Source organism: Platalea leucorodia (assembly GCF_965183815.1).
Source record: "Platalea leucorodia genome assembly, chromosome: 5".
Taxonomy (NCBI): domain Eukaryota; kingdom Metazoa; phylum Chordata; class Aves; order Pelecaniformes; family Threskiornithidae; genus Platalea; species Platalea leucorodia.
The window spans coordinates 9836904-9856474 of NC_138827.1; the positions used below are offsets into that span (position 1 = coordinate 9836904).

The following is a 19571-nucleotide window of genomic DNA, read 5'->3' on the forward strand; positions in this document are numbered from 1 at the left end:
TAATTCTGGGGGGCTGGGGTTCCCCTGCAAGTCAGCCACTATTACCCTACAGCAGGCATGGATGTAAGAGATGGTCACCTTCCTCTGCTTAAGAACCAGAGCTACACTAAAACGTAACACCACTGTCTCCCATAACAAATGGCACAGCCAGTAATAAAATACATGACAGTTTTTCACTGTCTTTTTGGAACTTCAAGCAAGACACTGATAGACTGCTTTGGACCCTGGAATTCTGAACACAACATACGCAAATACAATCTCATATTTTTTACTCTTATTAAAAAGCCAGTGAAAGTGCAAGTTGTCTGAAAATCCAAAGGTTAGGAATTTCATTCAGGTTGACGTATAATGAACCCAATCAGCACATTATTAAAATGACCTTGCTTTCTATAATTTAGGAAGTCTAGATCCATGTATTTGGTGCTGCTATCCAGAAAGCATTTACCTTCATTTACAGGTAACAGCTGCTGCTTGAAAATCTAACTGCCAGAGCATAGTTAAAATACAGAGGATGTTCAGCGCTATTCATTATTATAATGAAGATGCTAATATTTATGAAACTGCTTTCTGAGTTAAAAGTCTCCCCTCACCAAATTCGTAGGCATGCCAGTAGTGTTTCTTCAACTTTGTACTACTCAATGAGTGTAACAATGCGAAGATTTTACAGAACACTGAAATCCTTTTGAATCAATAAGATGTAGCTAAAAATAAGTTTATGAAATCAGCATTTTAAAAAAATTTACTAGTGAAGTTTCAACTTGTTGCAGGCATTGCCCACATATCTTCAATCTTTGAAGGAGGCTGTCTCTTGCCTTGTAGAAAACATTGTAAAGGTTTCAAAAACTTACTGTTTAGCTGAAGTGAGGACCCAGCTCCACATAATCTGGCGTATGCCGTTGAAAACTTGTACTAAAAGTGCCTCATAAATCAAATTTCTTAAACATTTTATATTTTATTTCAAGTAAAAAGATGTGGAAACTGAGAAGAAATTTGCCTGTCGAATTTTCATTCCTTTTATTACTTCAGAGTTTTAATCTTCAAATTTTATAGATCTAGATGCATATTTGTCTATGTGTACTTTTTTGTTGGCAGCAGGTTGAAATCCAAGACCAATTCCTCTATGTTGTTTCAAGTCCATTGCTTTATCGAATTCCATCTTCAGAGCCTGCTGTAACTTCTCCTCCCCTTCCCTGTTCAGAGCCATGTTCGGTTTGTTTGTAGTTGCTGAGAGATTTTGGATAGGCACAGAGCCCTTTTTAAAGCCACCCATCAGTCTAAAAAACTTCATTTCTTCCTCAGAACTTTGAAAAGCAGCTGTACTCCACTGGCCAAACTTTGTATCCTGTGAAGCAAAACAAAGTTAACACTAAAATTAAATAATACCAAGGCCAAGGAAGACAATTTCTGGCTGTGTACCATGAGAACAGAACCAGCTACAACCTGACAGGGCTGACAAAGCTGGGAAGCAGTCATTCCACGGGTAGTACCCCTTGAAGGACGTGATAAAAGAATGACATAACCCTGCATGAGTGCATCTTCATTAGCATTTCAGTTCATTTAACCTGGAGACAGGGCTTAATACACTTTCAGAATCTCCTTTCCCTCTGTCTGTAGGAATCTTGACTTTTCTGCTCCCTGGATAATATTTACCTAGCTCAAAGAGCCAGACATTGCCCAATCATTTCTCTTATTCTAAGACAATTGTCAGACTTAATCCTCTTTCACTCTGTCACTTCATACAGTTATCTTTTCATTTTCCTACTGCCTAATTAGGTAGCTGTTGTTTTCAGCAGTGTTTTGTGATGTTAGTTTTGGAGACAGTGTTCAATCTGGCTCATATGCTTTAAGTAATATTTGCATTCTCGTCCCACTAATTACCACTAATATTGCCAGGGTGCAAAAACTGAGGGCATACCCTTATCCAACAGGACTAAATATAGTACTCCTCAAGCCTCCCCTCCCTCACAGTTTGCCATTCCTTAACTCTGCCTTTCACTGTATTCTTTGAACTAGTTCACTCCTTCAGCATTTTTCTTTTGTCTGCAGATACTGGCTCCCTTCTGAGAATGTAAGTAATGTCCAAGTAAAATCAGAATTCAACTGTTTGTGGATAACCCAAAATACATCATATGATTTACAAAGTTTATGAACTTTTGGCTTACCTACGAACAGGCTTCATTATCTAAGAATCTTATTTGACTCCTGAGCTATAGCTAGGAGCTGTGCAATCATTTATAACTATTTTTGGCAGGACTGCTACTCCCAATTTTTTCTTTAAAATTGGGGGTGATATTAAATGGAAGAATGCTTGATCATTAAATAGACTGAGCTGGCTACATCAAAGGAAAAAATGTTAATTTAGTGGTGTGTTTATGTAAGCCTGAAATCCTTCCAACTGAACAGTTGTAGCTTGCATAAAACAGTCACTCTCCACTAGACAGCCAACATGCTATACAATATTGCAGGCAAGCTGTAGCAGGTTTTTTAAGTTAAAAAAATGCAAGGCTGTTGTATCATTCACTAACACAGCCCAGAATACCTGCTATTAAAAGAAAACTATTCGTAATACTTTGGTATTTTTACCTTGCTCAAAGACAAGTTGCTGTATAAGCCCAGGTCTGTGACACAGACGCATGCGCACATATACACACACACATATATATACGTCCTCCCTTTGGAATGGGAGACATCTGCACAGATGCAAAAATAATTATGGCTTGTCAAACCCTGTAATTTTTTTTTAAGTGAATTGCTGGCAGGCACCACACATAGCTTTTGCTGCAGCATTTCCAGCTCCCTCTGTGTGAAGCTGATGAATCAGTTTTCCTAGTTTCTACTCTTCTGCATACTACTAAACAGAGACAGATCAGCACCAAAGAACTGAGATCCCCTGCCAAGGATGTCATTTTTCTTAAATGACTTCAGAGACTATTAGATAGTTGCAGTTCCAGAGCTATTGCAGTCTGCCTATGTGAAAACCTACAGGAGTTGTATCTGGCATTTGTTTGAGGTATATTCTAACTTTCTAGGCATACTGGCAGTCTTGTGAAACAACTAAGAATCCTGAATTGCTAGCAAAGCTTTGTCTCCTCCTGAATCTTACTCACCCTGCTAAACATTACTGCAACAGTTTCCACTACCTTACTGTAAACCTGTCAGGAGGCAGGCTGAGTAGGATGCAAATGCAAAGAATAAAGAATCATCTTTCAAAGAGGTGGAGGAAAGATGCGGAAGTTAGGAGAGGACTGACCGTGAATGTCACACACATGCATTATCGGTTGTCATCCCTTTTACCCTTCCATGTGCACCCCTGTTTCTGAATGTCTGCAAAGTCTTCCAGATAACAATTCGGATACAATTCAGTGACTGCTATATCCATAGCCTAGAATTATTTATGTTTCATAGTAAGCAGAAAATGCTTCTGTAGCAATTTGTTGTGGCTCATTCTGCAGAGGAACCAAAGAAAATGTTGCTTTTGAGGACTGATGATGGGAATTAGAGCTCTGTACAGTGCCAGCTGCTGGTGGAGTTCACTGGTCAGCTCCCAGACTCTCTTGGGATTGTACAAACTTGTTCTATAGCGTGACCTTAAATTTACAGTCAGAAGGAAGACTGTTGTGCCAAGCCACGTACCTGAGTCACATACAAAAAAGAGTGCAGTGCTTTTTTCAGGAACTTGCTCTGGGACACAATGTTTCCATCAGACCAAGGTCTAAATTCATACATACCCGTTGCACTTTGGGACTGAAAACCTTAGTTTTGCCAGATTCTCTATCGATTTCTTCTTGCAGAGCCTGTCGCCTCACCTAGCACACAGAAAAAACAGCACAAGACACTATCTTCTGTGTGTTAAATGACAGTTAATTTAATGCACAGTGAAAAGATAAAATAATTCGTTATCTTCAGAATTTTGCAAGGATAATTAGAAAGTTGCATGAGATCCTTTTACACACTCAACCTGAGAACTATGATTTTCTAGGAGTATTTTAAATGAACATTTTGCTGTATCAGATATGTTTAATCTTCTAACTGCAGGTAACAGCTACACTGAAGCTGTCAACATTGATGAGAGGCAAAGAAACCTGTATTTAACCTAATAAGCTACTTAGAAGCTTCTGACATTGACTGGAGCTGTACATTTTGGACTTAACCCATGGAAGGTAAAGCACATTTTAAGCAGAGCTCTATTTAGAGAAATCTTAGCACAGATGAGCAACCAAGCAGGTTTTTTTATTCTATGCATACCTTAAATGTTGACTTGCTTTAAATCTTACGCAGTTAAGGCAAAGCATACCTTGTCTATGTTAACTTCATCACAGTTTCCTTTTTTTTCCTGCACAACAGTTACATCATCCACATGTTCCTGTAAAACAGGAAAAAGGTTGTATCAATATTTTTATCCATTCTGGTTAATTAGAATTTACACAGCTCTGACCACAAAAGCAGTAAAAACACTAAGCAATACAGTAGTACTATTTGGGGGCAAGAAGAAATAGTCATATCTAAGCTGGAAATGCCAATTAAACCTGTGCATTTCTTTGGAGAGACTTTCTCCCCGAGGCTTGCACAACAGAAATTTGAGGAGATATTATCCTTTTTATAACAAAGAGGATAAGGGATTTTTTTTTTTTTTAATTCACACATTAAAATAGACCTGCCAACATCATTGGCACATACAGTAACATTTGCAGGCAGGGTCATTTCAAATTAAACAGTTTCACAAGAGTGGAAATTTATACTTGAGATGAGGGACAGAAAGAGTGAAAGTAAAAAAAATTAAATTTAAAAAATGATGGTAAGATAACGGCCCCTCTGAATGCACAGGACAAGCTTGAAGCACGTTGATCCCAACAGCCGCTTAAAAAACCCAACCAAACAACCCAATCAAGAAGCAGCTGCATTGTGCTCCTGTACAAACGCAGAGATGATGATGGTCTCCAAGGCGCTTCCAGTCTGGAAGGTGCACGAGAAGAGGCGTGACACATACATAAAGCACCTCCTCCAATGGCAGCCAGCAGCACGTTAGTTCCACGTTTGAGAGCGAGGAACAGGGAGCTGATGGGAAGAGGCAGAGCAGCTACAGCAGGGATGGATGCGCAGGATGGCAGGAGGTAAATCAGTGGCAGAGTCCACAAGCAGTCAGATACTGATAACGCTTCCACAAAGTGCAGCCCTTCAGCAGCATTTGCTCCCATTGACTGGCATTTCCAGATCATTGCCCTGAGCCTTTCTTTTCCAAATTTGTAATAAGATTTTGGGGCATCCAGTGTAACAGGATAAGTAATAAGTCCAGGATAGTGGTAAATTAGAGCCATAAGCTTTAGACCAGCTTGGAAAAGGTGGCCAAAGGAAAGATCTATTAATACAGCTAACATCATAATCCAAGCATGAAATAGTCAGGGAACACTAAGACAAGGAAAAGATTTGTAACATACTTCTGTCAGCAGAAGCTGCTTTTATTTTTTGAGGGTTTACAGTTTTATTTAAAGCCATGAATGATTTAGCTCATTTTCTAAAGCTCCCTTTTATACATTGATTTCACACACACACAAGTACATGCACCATTAAAAATGTGAGAACACTGTCTGCAATAAGGAGAGCTCATTCTCTTGGATTGAAAGAAAAAACCAAAAACAAAAAACCAATTTACTTCTAGATGGCCTGGTACTGTCTTTTCAGATCTATTAAAACAAGCAGGAAAACTGTTGTGACAGGATTCTGCAAAGAGCTGAAACTTTTTTTTTTTTTTTTTTTTTTTTTTAGCTGGAAGGTTAAGTGGCAGACAAGGAAGGAGGAAGGGTGCACCCCCATCCCTGCTAATTCACAGCATGTCGCTGACGTGCTGAAGGCTACTGCGTGGCAAGAACTGACCCCTCTGGAGGTGTGCCAGTCTTCCCCCAGCTTCATGGAAGGGGAGGACGTTCACACCTGGTAGGATTATGCTATCTGCAGGCAAACAATTTCAAAGAAGTAAACTGAGTCCTCACTCCTCCTCACTCTGCCCAAGCTGACTGTAATTGCATCCAATGGGAAAAATATTGATTATTGATATTAAGTGGGTATCACTCCACATTGTCTTTAAAAACTTACTCTTTTGCTTGCTGCACAAGCCCAACAGAGGATTTTTTCAAGGCATGCAGCAGTGTGCGTGACACTAGAAAATGGTTTGGGACTATGGCACAGTTAAATGCAAGACCGACGTTATCAGCCATTTATTACAGCAGTATCTTTTGGCCTTCCAGGAGCTGGATTTCTCTAGAACTGATTTACCCAGACTTCTCAATCCTCAGGAGAATTTCTCTGAAGTACTTATTATTATTAAAGGACAGAGCTGAATATGAGAAAGACAAAACATGCATCACCCTACACCCTTCTCCTCAGTTGTTTGCAAGGTATTTCTGTGTTTTCCCTTGTAATTGGTCACGCAAGTTTACTTGTCATTGTTAGGCTTATCTTGCCTCCACAGAATGTGAGCAGCTGCAAGAATCCAAATAATGTCCAACACTCTCAATGCCAATTTAATTAGAAAATATATCCCAGCAATAAAACCACCTTGTCCTTTGAAAGGTCAAAAGGAAAAATCTAAGTAAAAAGCCCCAAACATCTGCTCACCTAATGACTGATAAGCATACACACTCCCAACACAAACCTTTGTGGAAAAAGCCTGTATCTGGGTCTCCATGAAGGCTGAAGAACCTGCTTATATAAATCTATATTTAATTATTAGCACTGGGCCCCAGAAAGCTGCCAGGTTTCCACAGAACGTGAAGAAACTGCATATATGAGTGCATAAGAAAGCAAAGCACACCATGAAGTGTGCTTGAGAGGCAGCTAGTGCTATGGCCCGCTCCATCCCTAGTTTACAAAAATCTTCAATGATGCTTTATTAACTAGCGCTTGACTTTTAAACAAGCCAGGCATTCAAAGTTCTTGATAAAAAACAACTGGAGTGCAGTTTATATGAATATAAAAACAAGCTCCTAATGACTTGCAATGAGCTGTTTTCAAAGTTGTTTAAGCAGCTAAAAATACAGATAGATACCTATTGAATTTCTGAGCATCTAACAGCTTAATTCCCAATGATAACAACAGAGGTTAGGCACATAGATACTAACTTGAGGCACCTAAATAGCTTTAAAATATGACCCTAATCAGATAAAAAAGCAGAAAGTTAAAAAAAAAAAAGTTAAAGCAATAAAACCATATCTTAATAGTCTAATTTTTGAAACAAAAAAAAAAGTCAAAGAAACCTCTGTATTTCAAGTCTTTCATCAGTTCCTCTCCACATTTGTTTCACCTCAGAAATGGTAGTACTGCAAGACTCTGGGATGGGATTTCCTTTAACAGTCAGTCTTGACACAATTTCAGTTACCTGCAGTTATAATTTACACAGCTCTTATATCTATTTATTTTCGTGAATAGATTTATTTTTTAAATTAAGAATTTGTGTTTAGGTTGTTCTCTAGTATTTTTCCATCAGAATTTATACATTAATGCTCTAGTCCTAGTCTACACTTAGGATTCTTAGGATTTTCTCTAAAGTTTTGTCCAAGTTAGACGACAGGTTTTGGCTAAATTTCCCCCTTGTTTCTAACACTATGCAATTCCAGCAGCAAAAGACTAAGGGAAAGTCTAAGAAGCACAGTTGCATGCACTCATGCTGCCAGTGTTACCAACCTGCTCAGGTTAAATGACATGGTATTAAAATCCTATTTTATAGGAGTGTTGCCACTTTGCTAAGAGCAACTGAAGGAGGGATAGAAGAACTTTTATGACTGTACATACTAGTTTTCTTTTTGTGCCAATACGTGCTGTTAGTTGTAATATTTACATTTTTACAATTGAAACGCTAGATGACTACAGCAGTAGGCATTAAAAAAATACTTTCCTGTGTTTCACAACTATTACGTGCTGAAATCAGTAGATCAGCTGATCCTGCTTCTCAAAAGCCAGAGCAGGCCCCTGTTGACCTAAACGTACCCTAAGGGTCTGAACAGGCAGAACAGCCTGCAAAACAGGAAACTGCCTACCTAAAAAGCTTTCAGTTCCTTAGCAGGAGGCTGCAAAGATACCCTCTCCTTTACAACTTACCAGTGCCTCATCTCCCATGTCTTCTCTTTTGATCTTTTTCTTTTTTGCATTTGCTTTTGAACCTGGTTCTTCAGCAGAGTCCTGTGGTACTTCTTTTTTTCTTTTTTTCCTTTTTCTGTCACAGAGCGTATGATTACTATTGCATAATACCCTATCTACAACATCCCCTGTGACACATTCAGCTCGCTTCATTTCACTCTCTTTGTTCTTTGTATTGCTTTCTACTAGTGTTACTTTTTGGCTTTTAGATGTGCTGTCATTGTTTAAAGAGAGTTTTGAATATGTTGTTTCCTCCTCCTCTTTCTGACTCTTCTTTTTCTTTTTCTTCTTGATCACTTCATTATTATCCTTGGTATTCTTCCTGCATTTTTTTCCAGAAAGCTCTTCATCCTCAGACTCAACTCCTTGCTGTGCAGGGAGATGCTTATCAGGAACGCTGTGACTGTAGTCTTGATCATCTTCACATGTTAAGGAGGAAACATCTTTGCTTCTCTTCTTCTTCCTCTTGGTCTCTCTGATATTTCCAGAGTTCTCATTAATGTTCTCTTCCTCTCTATTTGTCAATGTAATTTCCTGGAAATTTTTTCTTTGCCTTTTTCTGAAGTCACTTAATGCAGTGGGGCTATCAGGAACTCCATAGACGTTGTCCTGATTATCTGCTAGTGGTGAAAAGGAATCAGACTTATCTTTCTTTTTCTTCCTCTTCTTTCTTCTCACATAACTCTCCTCATCACTCTGGATAATACCTGTTCCATGGTTTTCGCCAGTAGAAATTTTTTCTTGTGAAATGTATTTGTGTGGTTTTTTATGAACTTTTTCAGACTGTATATGTTCACTGTCCTGGATGTCTTCTAATGCTAAAGAAAAAATGTCTTTCTTCTTTTTTTTCTTAGCTACTTCACCATCCAATTCCAACTTCAAAGCAGTATTCTTTGTGCTTTTTTTAAAAGAAAATTCATCTTCCCTAGTACCATCTGTATGATGACTTGAAAACTCTGTATCACTACTCTGATTATTCTCCAATGATAAGGAGGAATGACATTGGTCTTTTTTTTTCTTCTTTTTGAGAATTTTAATTTGTTTCTCTGATTCTTCTTGAGGTTCTGAATCCAGATGGCCTTCTACATTCACAAAGCTTTCTGAATGTGCTTCTTCCAGTAATTCAGAGCCAACTTTCTTTTTCTTGTTTTTCTTTTTCTTCTTCTTCAGTTCTAATTGGTCTAAACATTCATCTTCTTCTAAGTTTTCCTTTTTCCTTACCTTTGTTTTTGTCTCGAGCTGGTCGTCATCCTCAGTTTTAATGACAGTTTGAACATCTTTCTCAACTTTAATGATAGTCTGGCTGCTACTACTTTTCACCTTTTTCTTTTTCTGTACAGGTTCCTCATGAACTTCTTTTCTTTTTTTCTTTATTATCATTCTAAAAAATGAAATGAAGACGTTAGCGCACCACTTCAACAAGATGATGCAAGTCCTAGCCTATTTGGTCTTCCTTTATTCTGAAACCATTCCATATCTCTCATTTTTCATCTCTCTTTTTCCCATTTCACAATCTGCTTTCTGTGATAGGAGGGAACCAGAACTGCATGCAGCACTGAAAATTTGTTCTTTATTGCTGTCCTCCTTAGTTTGCAACTTTGTTTGTCTTTTTGACAGCTGCTGAGCATGACACTTTCACAGAAATATCTACCCTCTAAAAATGTTTCCCAAACGACAAGACGTATACATACATATAAATCGGTAAGTATAGTTAGAGAAGTATAGTTAGACTTTTCACTTATTTAACACTGAGCTTCACTTTATCGCCCACTTAGCATTACAAGACCCTTTTAAGGCACCTGAGTCATTACCTTGAATTTGCTTCTCTTTGTGATTTCTCATCCTTGCTCTCCGTTTCCTTTCTCGGGACATTTATGCCTATGAGCAGGTTACAGCAGAGAGGCCTTTGGGACCCATCTGGTGTCATTCCCTGTCTTTTCTGAGAAACCTATTTATTCCCACTTGGTTTCCCATCTTTTAATAACTTATCCACAGGATTTCTTTCGGTGACTCTCGTAAGGCACCCTGCCAAAATCCTTTAAAAAACAAGTAAGCATACCACAGTATACCGATACCTGTTCTCCGCATGCTTCTCAGGGCTTTCGAGTAAAGCCGGCAGATGCGTGCGGCCGCCCCCCGCCCCCCGCCGTGGGTGCGGCCAGGCTGCGCCCCGCGGCAGCCGCGCCGCCGGGCCCGGGGCTGCCCCGGCCTGCCCACCGGCAGCCCCCGCGCCCCGGCAAGGGGCCGGACCCGCCGGCCGAGCCCGATTTCAGGGGGGCCACGCAGCGAGGCGAGGCGGAGCCACCCCACATCCCGCTCCGCTTCTGCCGCCGTCAGATGGAAGGAGCGGAGTGCGGCGGCTGCCCGCTACCGCCCCGCACCGACACCGCCCGCCGCGCCCCCGCCGGCGGGAGCTCCGGGAGCGCCTCCGCCGGGCAGGCCGCGGCCTGGGGCGGACAGACAGACCGACAGACCGACCGTCCCCTCAGGCCGCCCCGCCGCCGCTTACCTGCCGCGGCCCACGTGCAGCTCCCGCCGCCCCGCCGACCCGGAAGGGGAAGGGGGCCGCGCCCGCCCCGCGACGCGGACTGGCGGCGCGGTTGCCGCGGCAACGCGGCGCGGCATGGCGGCGGGCGGGCGGCCGCCGAGCCTCTGGGAGCGGGTGTGCGCAGGTGGGAGCGGCTCCCCCGCCGCTGCCGCCGCCGCCGGGGGAAGGGCCCGGCCCCGAGCGGGCTGCGGGCCCCTGAGGGCGGCCCCGGCCCTGCACCCGCGCGGGGACAGAGCCCCGGGGAGGGCCGCCGTCCCTCGCCGCCTCGGTCACGCGGGGCGCTTCAGGGCCTGGGCCAAGGCCGGCGCCGGGCTCCCGCCCCACCGCTGGGGCTGGGGCGCCCGGTCCCGTGTCGGTGCTGTGGGGCCGGGGAGCAAAGCCGGCCCTGCGGAGGCGTCGGCCGTGCCCGCCTCGGGCAGGGTGCTAAAAAGCCGCCCTTGGCACCCCTGAGAGCAAGTCCGAAAGGGTTACCGCTCGCGAGCCTTACGTTACTTTTTATTACCATCTCCTGACAGAAACATACCTTTGTGTGTGTTCCTGCTGCCAGCAGGGCCAAAAGTATCCAGCTTACTGCAATAGTGTCATGGCCTCTGGTTTGCCATGCAGTAACCTGCGCCCTGCGCGGGCGCAGCTTTGTGGGTTGCGCTGGTAAGGGAGTTAAGACGATTGCCTTGGGAAAGCAGAGAGGCGACAATGTTATTGCTATCGTGGAAGTTCAATGAGTACAAAAATTCTGTTACCAGAGTCCGATTCTAATAGCAAAAGCCTTGGTCTTTTCCCAAAGCCTGAGAGCGCTGAGGCTGACCAGGGGAGCTGAGAGACAAGCCCCATAGTTCTGCAGTGCCCGAATGGGGTTCTTGTCATTTAGTACTTTACCATGCCTTAAAGTAGGTATTTTGCATTAAAACGGCCATTTTAAATGTAGGAATAAAATCGCTTCTTCTAAGATAACTCAGCCGAGGCATCTGTAGTACACGTGGAAGTAGTGATGCCAGTAAATCTCCTAGTTACAATGGTAGAAGGGTAAACCTGCTGAGTTTGACTGTAAGAATTCTCTGTATTGTGTAATCTGTAAGTTTTTTTCATACTGAGTCCATTGTCCTCCTCCTTTCTTACCCTGATTCACTCGGTCATCTCTGTGGGTCATGTACTGCCTTTGCTTTTCTTTTTTCTTTTTTTTTTTTTTTTTTGAAAGTGGAGACAGTAATACTTAGCAATGTCCTGTGGATTTAATTGCTTATAGAGGAATTCAAGTTGAAAAGCACTATTATATACTAGTAAAGACAACAGTTAATTCCATGCAAGCATCTGCATTTTATTTACATTATTTAAAATTATTTTGGTTAAAAAATTTTTTCCCAATAAAGGGTTCTTTTATCACTGAGAACCTTGAACTTGACTTAAAGCCAAGACAAGAGGCTCTAAAGTTCTCACTTGTTTTAAAACATTAGATTTCATGTTAAGTAAATATTTGTTGTATACTAATTTTTATTGTTTCAAACCAGAATAAGTACCTTTAGAAACTAATGTTTGTTTAGGAGAAAAATAAATATGTTTTTAAAGTCTTCTGGATAAATGTTGTACTTTTTACTTTTAGAGTATGAAGCCGAACAGCCTCAATTTCCAGATGTTCCTGAATCAAAACATGGATCTGTGAGTATAGTTTAAGTAAAAAAAATCTGCAAAAGGCTAGTTTTTAAAGATTTTAAATAATTAAATGGGAAAATTAGGTACCCGCAGAGTAGACTCATTCATAAAATGAAAACAAAACTACATTTTGCAAACAACTTTTGTGAATCAACAAATGTAATATTCCAAATCATTGCTTTTCTTTAAAGCAACTTGGGTAGCGCTATGCTAAAATTAGATTACCAGCTGTGTTTGGTTTGTACATCTCGCCGTCTTTTTTTCTGTGACTGTCTGCTTCATAGGCAGGAGTCTGAAGTATGCAAGGCTCTCCTTTGGGGGGTGTTGCAAGCAGACGGAGCGCTGAAATATGCAGGAGAGGCGAGCAAGTGCAGCGAAGGGGTTATGTCGCAATTTCACATATGTGATAGGTCACTTAGATGTAGCCATTGAAATTAGTGGAATTAAACCTGATCAAAGTTGTTTGAAGTCTAATTTTGACCAAATAAATTTAGTCTATGAAGACTTGTTTGGCAGACTTAAAAACTTAAGAAAGACAAACCACTTTAAATCTTTATCCCCAGCAGTTCTAGGAGCAGCAAAATTAATTCTTTTGGGCATCACATACAGAGTTAACTTTCATTTAAATTAGGCATTTCTGTAGACATTTTGTGTTATTATTCTGTATATTTAGGTTACTTTGTTATTTTAAAACAATTTTAAGACGTTGTAGTTTAAATTGTCTGACAGTTGGTCTGTTTAGGCCTATCCTGTTTCCCCAAATGAAACTGGCTTTGTTACAGGCTGTTATTAAATTTGAATAGTGAACTCTGCTTGGGGCATTAATCTGGGCATAATATATTGATATATTTGAGCATTAAAATGAAATAATATACCTTTTTATGTTGATGAACTTTTTTCTTTTTTTAAATTTCCAGAAAGATCATTTTTTGAATCTTGCATATGTTAAAAAGGAAAATCTCTGCGGTCATTGACATGCAGTGTATTACAAGTGTAGTGGCCTGATCCCACCACCTGCTTTTCAGTAGCTCATAAATCCAACTGAATTTTAAAGTGAAACTGTTCAGATGACATAGTTTTCATAACATGTTTTTATAGCAAACTGTAACGGTGGTGCATTCTTGGGGATAATAGGAGATATCTGCCTGTCTATGACAGGTGTAGCTCAGTCTCTGTTAGGATTATTCTGCTGGCTCACTGTAACAGTTCCTGCACTCGTAAAAACTATATGTAAAATTGTGGACTATTTTTTTCATGGTATCCATAATTGTTTCTGTATGGGCAAACTTAAGATTTGGATTTGCATCTACTCTGAATTTGCCTGTCTGTGCTTTGTTTAGAAGGAAAGTTCCTTTTCTTTAAAAGGTGAGTGTCAGGACTTCTGAACAACACAGAAACAAATATATAGGCTTCTGAGTAGAAAAATACTTATTCAGAAAATGTTGCCTGTTTTAATTTTCAAAGAATTACTATTTCTTACAATGGCTAAAATATTTTTTAAATTGTGATATCTTACCATATTCTCTTAAAAGCAGTCATATACCTTCTGTTAGGTTTGGATGTTTTTATTGTGCTGGAAACTGAAGAATTTTTTAAAGTGTAATTCTTTCTTTTAAAGTACTCAGAAAATATGGAAATAATTTAATATTTGAATTAGAAGTTATAATTCCATATTTTTTAACTGACCTTAAAATTTTTCCTGTTGAATTGGCTTCTATGTTTTTTTACAGTCTGATTAGGGTTTTTATATAGGTTACATTTATCTCAAACAGGTGTCTTTGGAAGCAGGAATATTGCAGCCATTATGTATAGAACAATTTTATTCAGCCGCTGCAGCTGATACTGTTGTCCAACAGTTGCTTCCCATACCCGAGGCAGCCCCCTTTCGAGAACCACCTGATCCAAAAACATGTAAGTAGGGGCACATTATCCTGAACGCTGCTGTGATTATTTTTCTTGCATTTGGCAAGGGTTTGTCATTTGTTGAATTTAAAGTGTTAACAGCTATGACACCTTTTCTTAAGTGGAATTTGCATGATTAGTCCCCTGGTCTGTAAAGAGGGAGCCGGCTTGGCCACTTGGTCAATGGAAGAAAGCTCAAATGATGCATTACAAATCAGTAGCATTGTCTAGCTGTTTAGGTACTTCTGTTCTCTTCTGACTAAATGACTTTTTATTTAGCCACTTAAATCAGAGAAAGGCAAGCATTTCTTCCTCTAATTTAATAATGCGAAACGAGGATCAATAGACTAAATACACAATTGAGTTTGAAAACTACTTTTAAAATATTATCTTTGCCCGTCTGATTACAAATTAGAATGGAAACAGCTCTAAAGTTTTGTTCTTCCATTTTTATCAATTTCTATACTTTATAAAATTTACCAAGTAGCAATGTATTTTTATTATGCATTTTAGCCCTCCTTTTTGTCTTCTCTTCCATTCATTCTTACTCATTAGGAATTCCGGTTACTAGTCAGAAGCAGTGTTACCCTTGACTTTTATATATATAGTGTCCTTCCAATTATGAACATTTTCTGGCAGCATGTGAACCAATTAAAGGTATAAAGCAGAGAATAAATTCAGCGTTTCAGCTGTCTTGCCAGAAGAGAACATTTCTATGACTTAATCTTTACTGACCACACCGAAACCTGAATACTTACTGAATGGCAGGCAATCTGACTTTAAATCAAGGACAGCACTTCAGCCGATAAGCCACCTCTGCTTGCCTGGGATCCTAACCCGTTTTGTTTTGTTCACCTTTCTGAGGGAAGTGCTCTTGCGGCTTCATACAGGATCATGCTCCCTCTTCCCTCTGGCCCAGTGAATTTGAGTTTCTCCATGTGAAGTGTCTTCATCAGAAGACATAGAAGGCTCCTCCACTTAGCCCAGTTTATAAGTTGATGGTGAAAGGTTCCATTAGGGAAGATGGAGATGTGAGGAAAAGCTGAGAAGGAAACAGCTTGAGTCTCTCAGTTGAGCAAGCATGTAGCCATTAGGCTATATGTAGAGCATGGGCAATCGCACCGCTGTTTTTTGGTGATGCTGACTGCAGCTGCTTTCTTCTGCGTGGAACTCAGTGATGCCAGTGTGGGTGAGCACATGGGAAGTATGGTAAGTAGACCTCACGTAAGTGCAGTGCAGTCAAACATAAGAGAGAGATGCCAACACACACAACCTTCTCAAGGTGCAAAAATTTGGTATATGGAGTCATGTTCAAATTTCTGAAGGATCTGGCAAGTAGGAAGTAATTATGAGAAAGAAATCACAGCACCACTGAAATGTAAGCTTTGCTTTTTCCTCTGTCTAGAAATTCAGTTTTATGACCAATTCTGTTACTGCAGATTGTAAAAGGACATGAGTATAGATACCAAAAGTGGTCTACGTGTAACAGCACTGAGTTCAGTGCAGGCTAATTTACTTTTCTTTCTGTCAGGGTAAATTAGTCCACACTGCTTTTCATTTCTGTGGCTAAACTGCTTCTGGTATCTGAGTTTACTCATTTAAAACTAAGTCTGACATCTCTGAGGCACACTGTAGTTCGCAGTGTTGAAGCACCTTTAGTTTGAAATTTACTCAAGTTTATGTTGTCTTAGCTGAAGAGAAGTGAAGACAGATCCGTGGCTGTACCTGAACTGAATGAATCTGTTTAGTTCAAGCTGTGATGGTGTTGATAAAATGACTGATACCTAGTTTATGATATCTAATGTTTGTCTTTTTGTGAAATCTAAGTGCTTACCTGTAAGTGAAGACTGTACTGTTTTGCTCAGGTTCTACTCGAGAATACTTAGAGTATTACATATTTCCAGTACTCTTACCCGGAATGGCTGAACTTCTCCATCGAGCAGAGAAGGAAAAGTGTTTTGAGGTTAGTTTTTAGTTTTCAGTTCAAATCATTGGCACAGAGTTACAGTCTTTTATTTCACAGGCAGTATTTCTTTATTTGGTCTTCTGCAAAAAAAACAACCACAATAACATGAAATAACATATCATGAGTTGTTTTGGATCTGGTCTTGAATGTTGTTCTCTCCAGTAATTCAGAACAGATTGCATGCTACACACACTTGATCGTTATGACAATCTCTAACTCACAACAAATCCTCCTTAAATATCCAGTTGTATCTAGCCTAAATAGCATTGTATTTTAGAGAAACAGGCTTCCTTTCAGATTAATACACATCACCCATTTGAGGGTGACGTAAAGAACTTGAATTTTACTTCATTACTCAATTATTTTTGCTGGTCTGGCATCCTAATAGAGGTACATTTTATATTTCAGCTTTTTAACATTCTGTGTAAATTCCATTTAATTGGAAAGCAGGGTATTCAACATTAATGAGCCTATAAAAATTGCACATTTTAAAAATCATTGTTTGCTACATATATTTTTATAAATTTGTTTTCAGTGTATGTGTGCGTAAGCATATCTAGGGAGACACTCCTCATTGTATATAGCAAGTGCTTAAAAAAGCATTAGAACTGGTGCAAACTAAAGCTCATTGAATGAAGGGATGTAACCGAGAGACTACCAAGCCTCGTACAATCCACTGATTATTATCCACTGCTGTTGTTTCACGTGGGCACCAATGATACAGCCAAGAGCGGTCTGAGGAGTATTAAGAAGGATTACAGAGCCCTGTGAGCGGCAGTAGGGGACTCTGGAGCGCGGGTAGTTTTTTCATCAATTCTCTCAGTCAAAGGAAGGGGGTTTGAAAGGGCCAGTGGAATCTGGCGGATCAACAAGTGGTTACAGGACAGGTGGCACAGCCAGGGGTTCGGCTACTTAGACCATGGGACTCGCTTTGAGAAACCTGGTCTGCTGGGGGCTGATGGGGTCCACTTGTCAGAGAAGGGGAAGAGCATCTTCGGTCATAGGGTTGCCAAGCTGGTGAAGAGGGCTTTAAAATAAAGTTGCTGGGGGAGGGGAGCCTCAATCCATCCCACTCCTACCAGTTAGATGCCAGTGCCAGCAACAGATGCTCAGAGCCTGGAGAAGGATCACAGGTCAGCAGGAGAGCACCTGAAGAGCAGCACAAAGGAATTCCAGCCAGTAAGTCAGCTTCATTGGGGGCCCAACTTAAATGCCTCTATGCAAATGCACACAGCATGGGGAATAAACAAGAGGAATTAGACACATGCGCATGCCTGCAGGGTTATGATCTTATCGGCATCACAGAGACGTGGTGGGATGGCTCCTCTGACTGGAGTGTTGGAATGGAAGGATACAGGCTCTTTAGGAAAGACAGGCAGGGGAGACGAGGAGGGGGTGTTGCCTGCTGTGTCAATGACCAGCTGGAGTGTATGGAGCTCAGCCTGGGGATGGATGAGGAGCCGACCAAGAGCTTATGGGTCAGGATTAAAGGGAGGGCAGGGACAGGTGACATTATAGTGAGGGTCTGCTACAGGCCACCCAACCAAGAAGACCGAGTGGATGAAGCCTTCTATAGACAGATAGGAGCATCCTCACATTCACGAGCCCTGGTCCTCATGGGGGACTTCAACCACCCCAACATCTGTTGGAAGGGCAACACAGCAAGGCATAAGCAATCTGGGAGGTTCCTGGAATGCATTGATGATAAATTCCTTCTCCAAGTGATAGAGGAGCCAACAAGGAGAGGTGCTATGCTGGACCTTGTTCTCACCAACAAGGAGGGGCTGGTGGGGAATGTGAAGCTCAAGGGCAGCCTTGGCTGCAGTGACCATAAATGGTGGAGTTCGAGATCCTTTGGGCACTGAGGAGGGTGCGCAGCAAGCTCACTACCCTGGACTTCAGGAGAGCAGACTTTGACCTCCTCAGGGATCCGCTCAGTAGAGTACCATGGGAGAAAGCCCTGGAGGGAAGAGGGGCCCAAGAAAGCTCGTTAATATTCAAGGATCACCTCCTCCAAGCTCAGGAGCAACACATCCCAGCAAAGAGGAAGTCAGGCAAAAATGCCAGGAGTCCTGCATGGATAAACAAGGAGCTCCTGGGCAAACTCAGACTCAAAAAGGAAGCCTGCAGAGGGTGGAAGCAAGGACAGGTAGCCTTGGAGGAATACAGACAAATTGTCCAAGCGGCCAGGGATCAGGTTAGGAAGGCTAATGCCCTGATAGAACTAAATCTGGCCAGGGATGTCAAGGGCAATAAAAAAAGCTTCTATAAGGATGTCAGTGATAAAAGGAAGACTAGGGAAAATGTGGGCCCCCTCCGGAAGGAAACAGGAGAGCTGGTTACCCGGGATATGGAGAATGCTGAGGTACTCAACAACTTTTTTGCCTCAGTCTTCACCGGCAAGTGCTCTAGCCACACCACCCAAGTCACAGAATGTAAAGGCATGGACTGGGAAAATGAAGAACCGCCCACTGTAGGAGATCAGGTTTGAGACCATCTAAGGAACCGGAAGGTGCACAAGTCCATGGGAGCTGATGAGATGCACTGGCACTTGAAATTGCTAAGCCACTATCCATCATATTTGAGAAGTCGTGGCAGTCTGGTGAAGTTCCCACTGACTGGAAAAGGGGAAACATAACCCCCATTTTTAAAAAGGGAAAAAAGGAAGACCCGGGGAACTACAGGCCGGTCAGCCTCACCTCTGTGCCTGTCAAGATCATGGAGCAGATTCTCCTGGAAACTATGCTAAGACACATGGAAAACAAGGAGGTGATTGGTGACAGCCAACATGGCTTCACTAAGGGCAAATCATGCCTGACAAATTTGGTGGCCTTCTACAATGGGGTTACAGCATTGATGGATAAGGGAAGAGCAACAGATGTCACCTACCTGGACTTGTGCAAAGCATTTGACACTGTCCTACATGACATCCTTGTCTCTAAATTGGGGAGACATGGATTCGATGGATGGACCACTCAGTGGATAAGGAATTGGCTGGATGGTCGCGCTCAAAGAGTTGCAGTCAACGGCTCAATGTCCAAGTGCAGACCAGTGAAAAGTGGTGTTCCTCAGGGGTCGGTATTGGGACCAGCACTGTTTAACATCTTTGTTGGCAACATGGACGGTGGGATTGAGCACACCCTCAGCAAGTCTGCCGATGACACCAAGCTGTGTGGTGTGGTTGACACGCTGGAGGGTAGGGATGCCATCCAGAGGGACCTTGACAGGCTGGAGAGGTGGGCCTGTGCAAACCTCATGAAGTTCAACAAGGCCAACTGCAAGGTCCTGCACATTGTTTGGGGCAATCTCAAGCACAAATACAGGCTGGGCGGAGAATGGACAGAGAGCAGCTCTGAGTAGAAGGACTTGGGGGTGTTT

General features: G+C 41.7%; 2 protein-coding genes across 3 annotated transcripts in view; one reads left to right on the forward strand and one right to left on the reverse strand.

The window, feature by feature from the left end:
* Positions 1 to 778: 778 nt before the first annotated feature.
* Positions 779 to 10839, reverse strand: KNOP1 (lysine rich nucleolar protein 1). 2 transcript variants are annotated; one of them, XM_082311518.1, is made up of 5 exons: positions 10640 to 10839; positions 8092 to 9511; positions 4295 to 4363; positions 3729 to 3806; positions 779 to 1342 (listed from the first exon to the last, which is right to left on the reverse strand). In XM_082311518.1, the coding sequence occupies exons 1-5, from the start codon at positions 10753 to 10755 to the stop codon at positions 1031 to 1033; spliced, it is 1995 nt and encodes a 664-aa protein (XP_082167644.1). In that variant the 5' UTR covers positions 10756 to 10839; the 3' UTR covers positions 779 to 1030. The 2 variants fall into 2 exon arrangements, with proteins under 2 accessions (XP_082167644.1, XP_082167645.1); XM_082311519.1 differs by lacking the exon at positions 10640 to 10839 and adding an exon at positions 9942 to 9980.
* IQCK (IQ motif containing K) overlaps positions 10754 to 19571 on the forward strand; it is a gene marked incomplete at both ends in the record, with an annotated part of 47523 nt that continues 38705 nt past the window's right edge. The window contains 4 exons of the mRNA XM_082313950.1: positions 10754 to 10802; positions 12276 to 12331; positions 14098 to 14236; positions 16093 to 16190. Of these exons, the coding sequence (XP_082170076.1) occupies positions 10754 to 10802; positions 12276 to 12331; positions 14098 to 14236; positions 16093 to 16190 (342 nt within the window). The remainder of the gene's footprint in view (positions 10803 to 12275; positions 12332 to 14097; positions 14237 to 16092; positions 16191 to 19571) is intronic.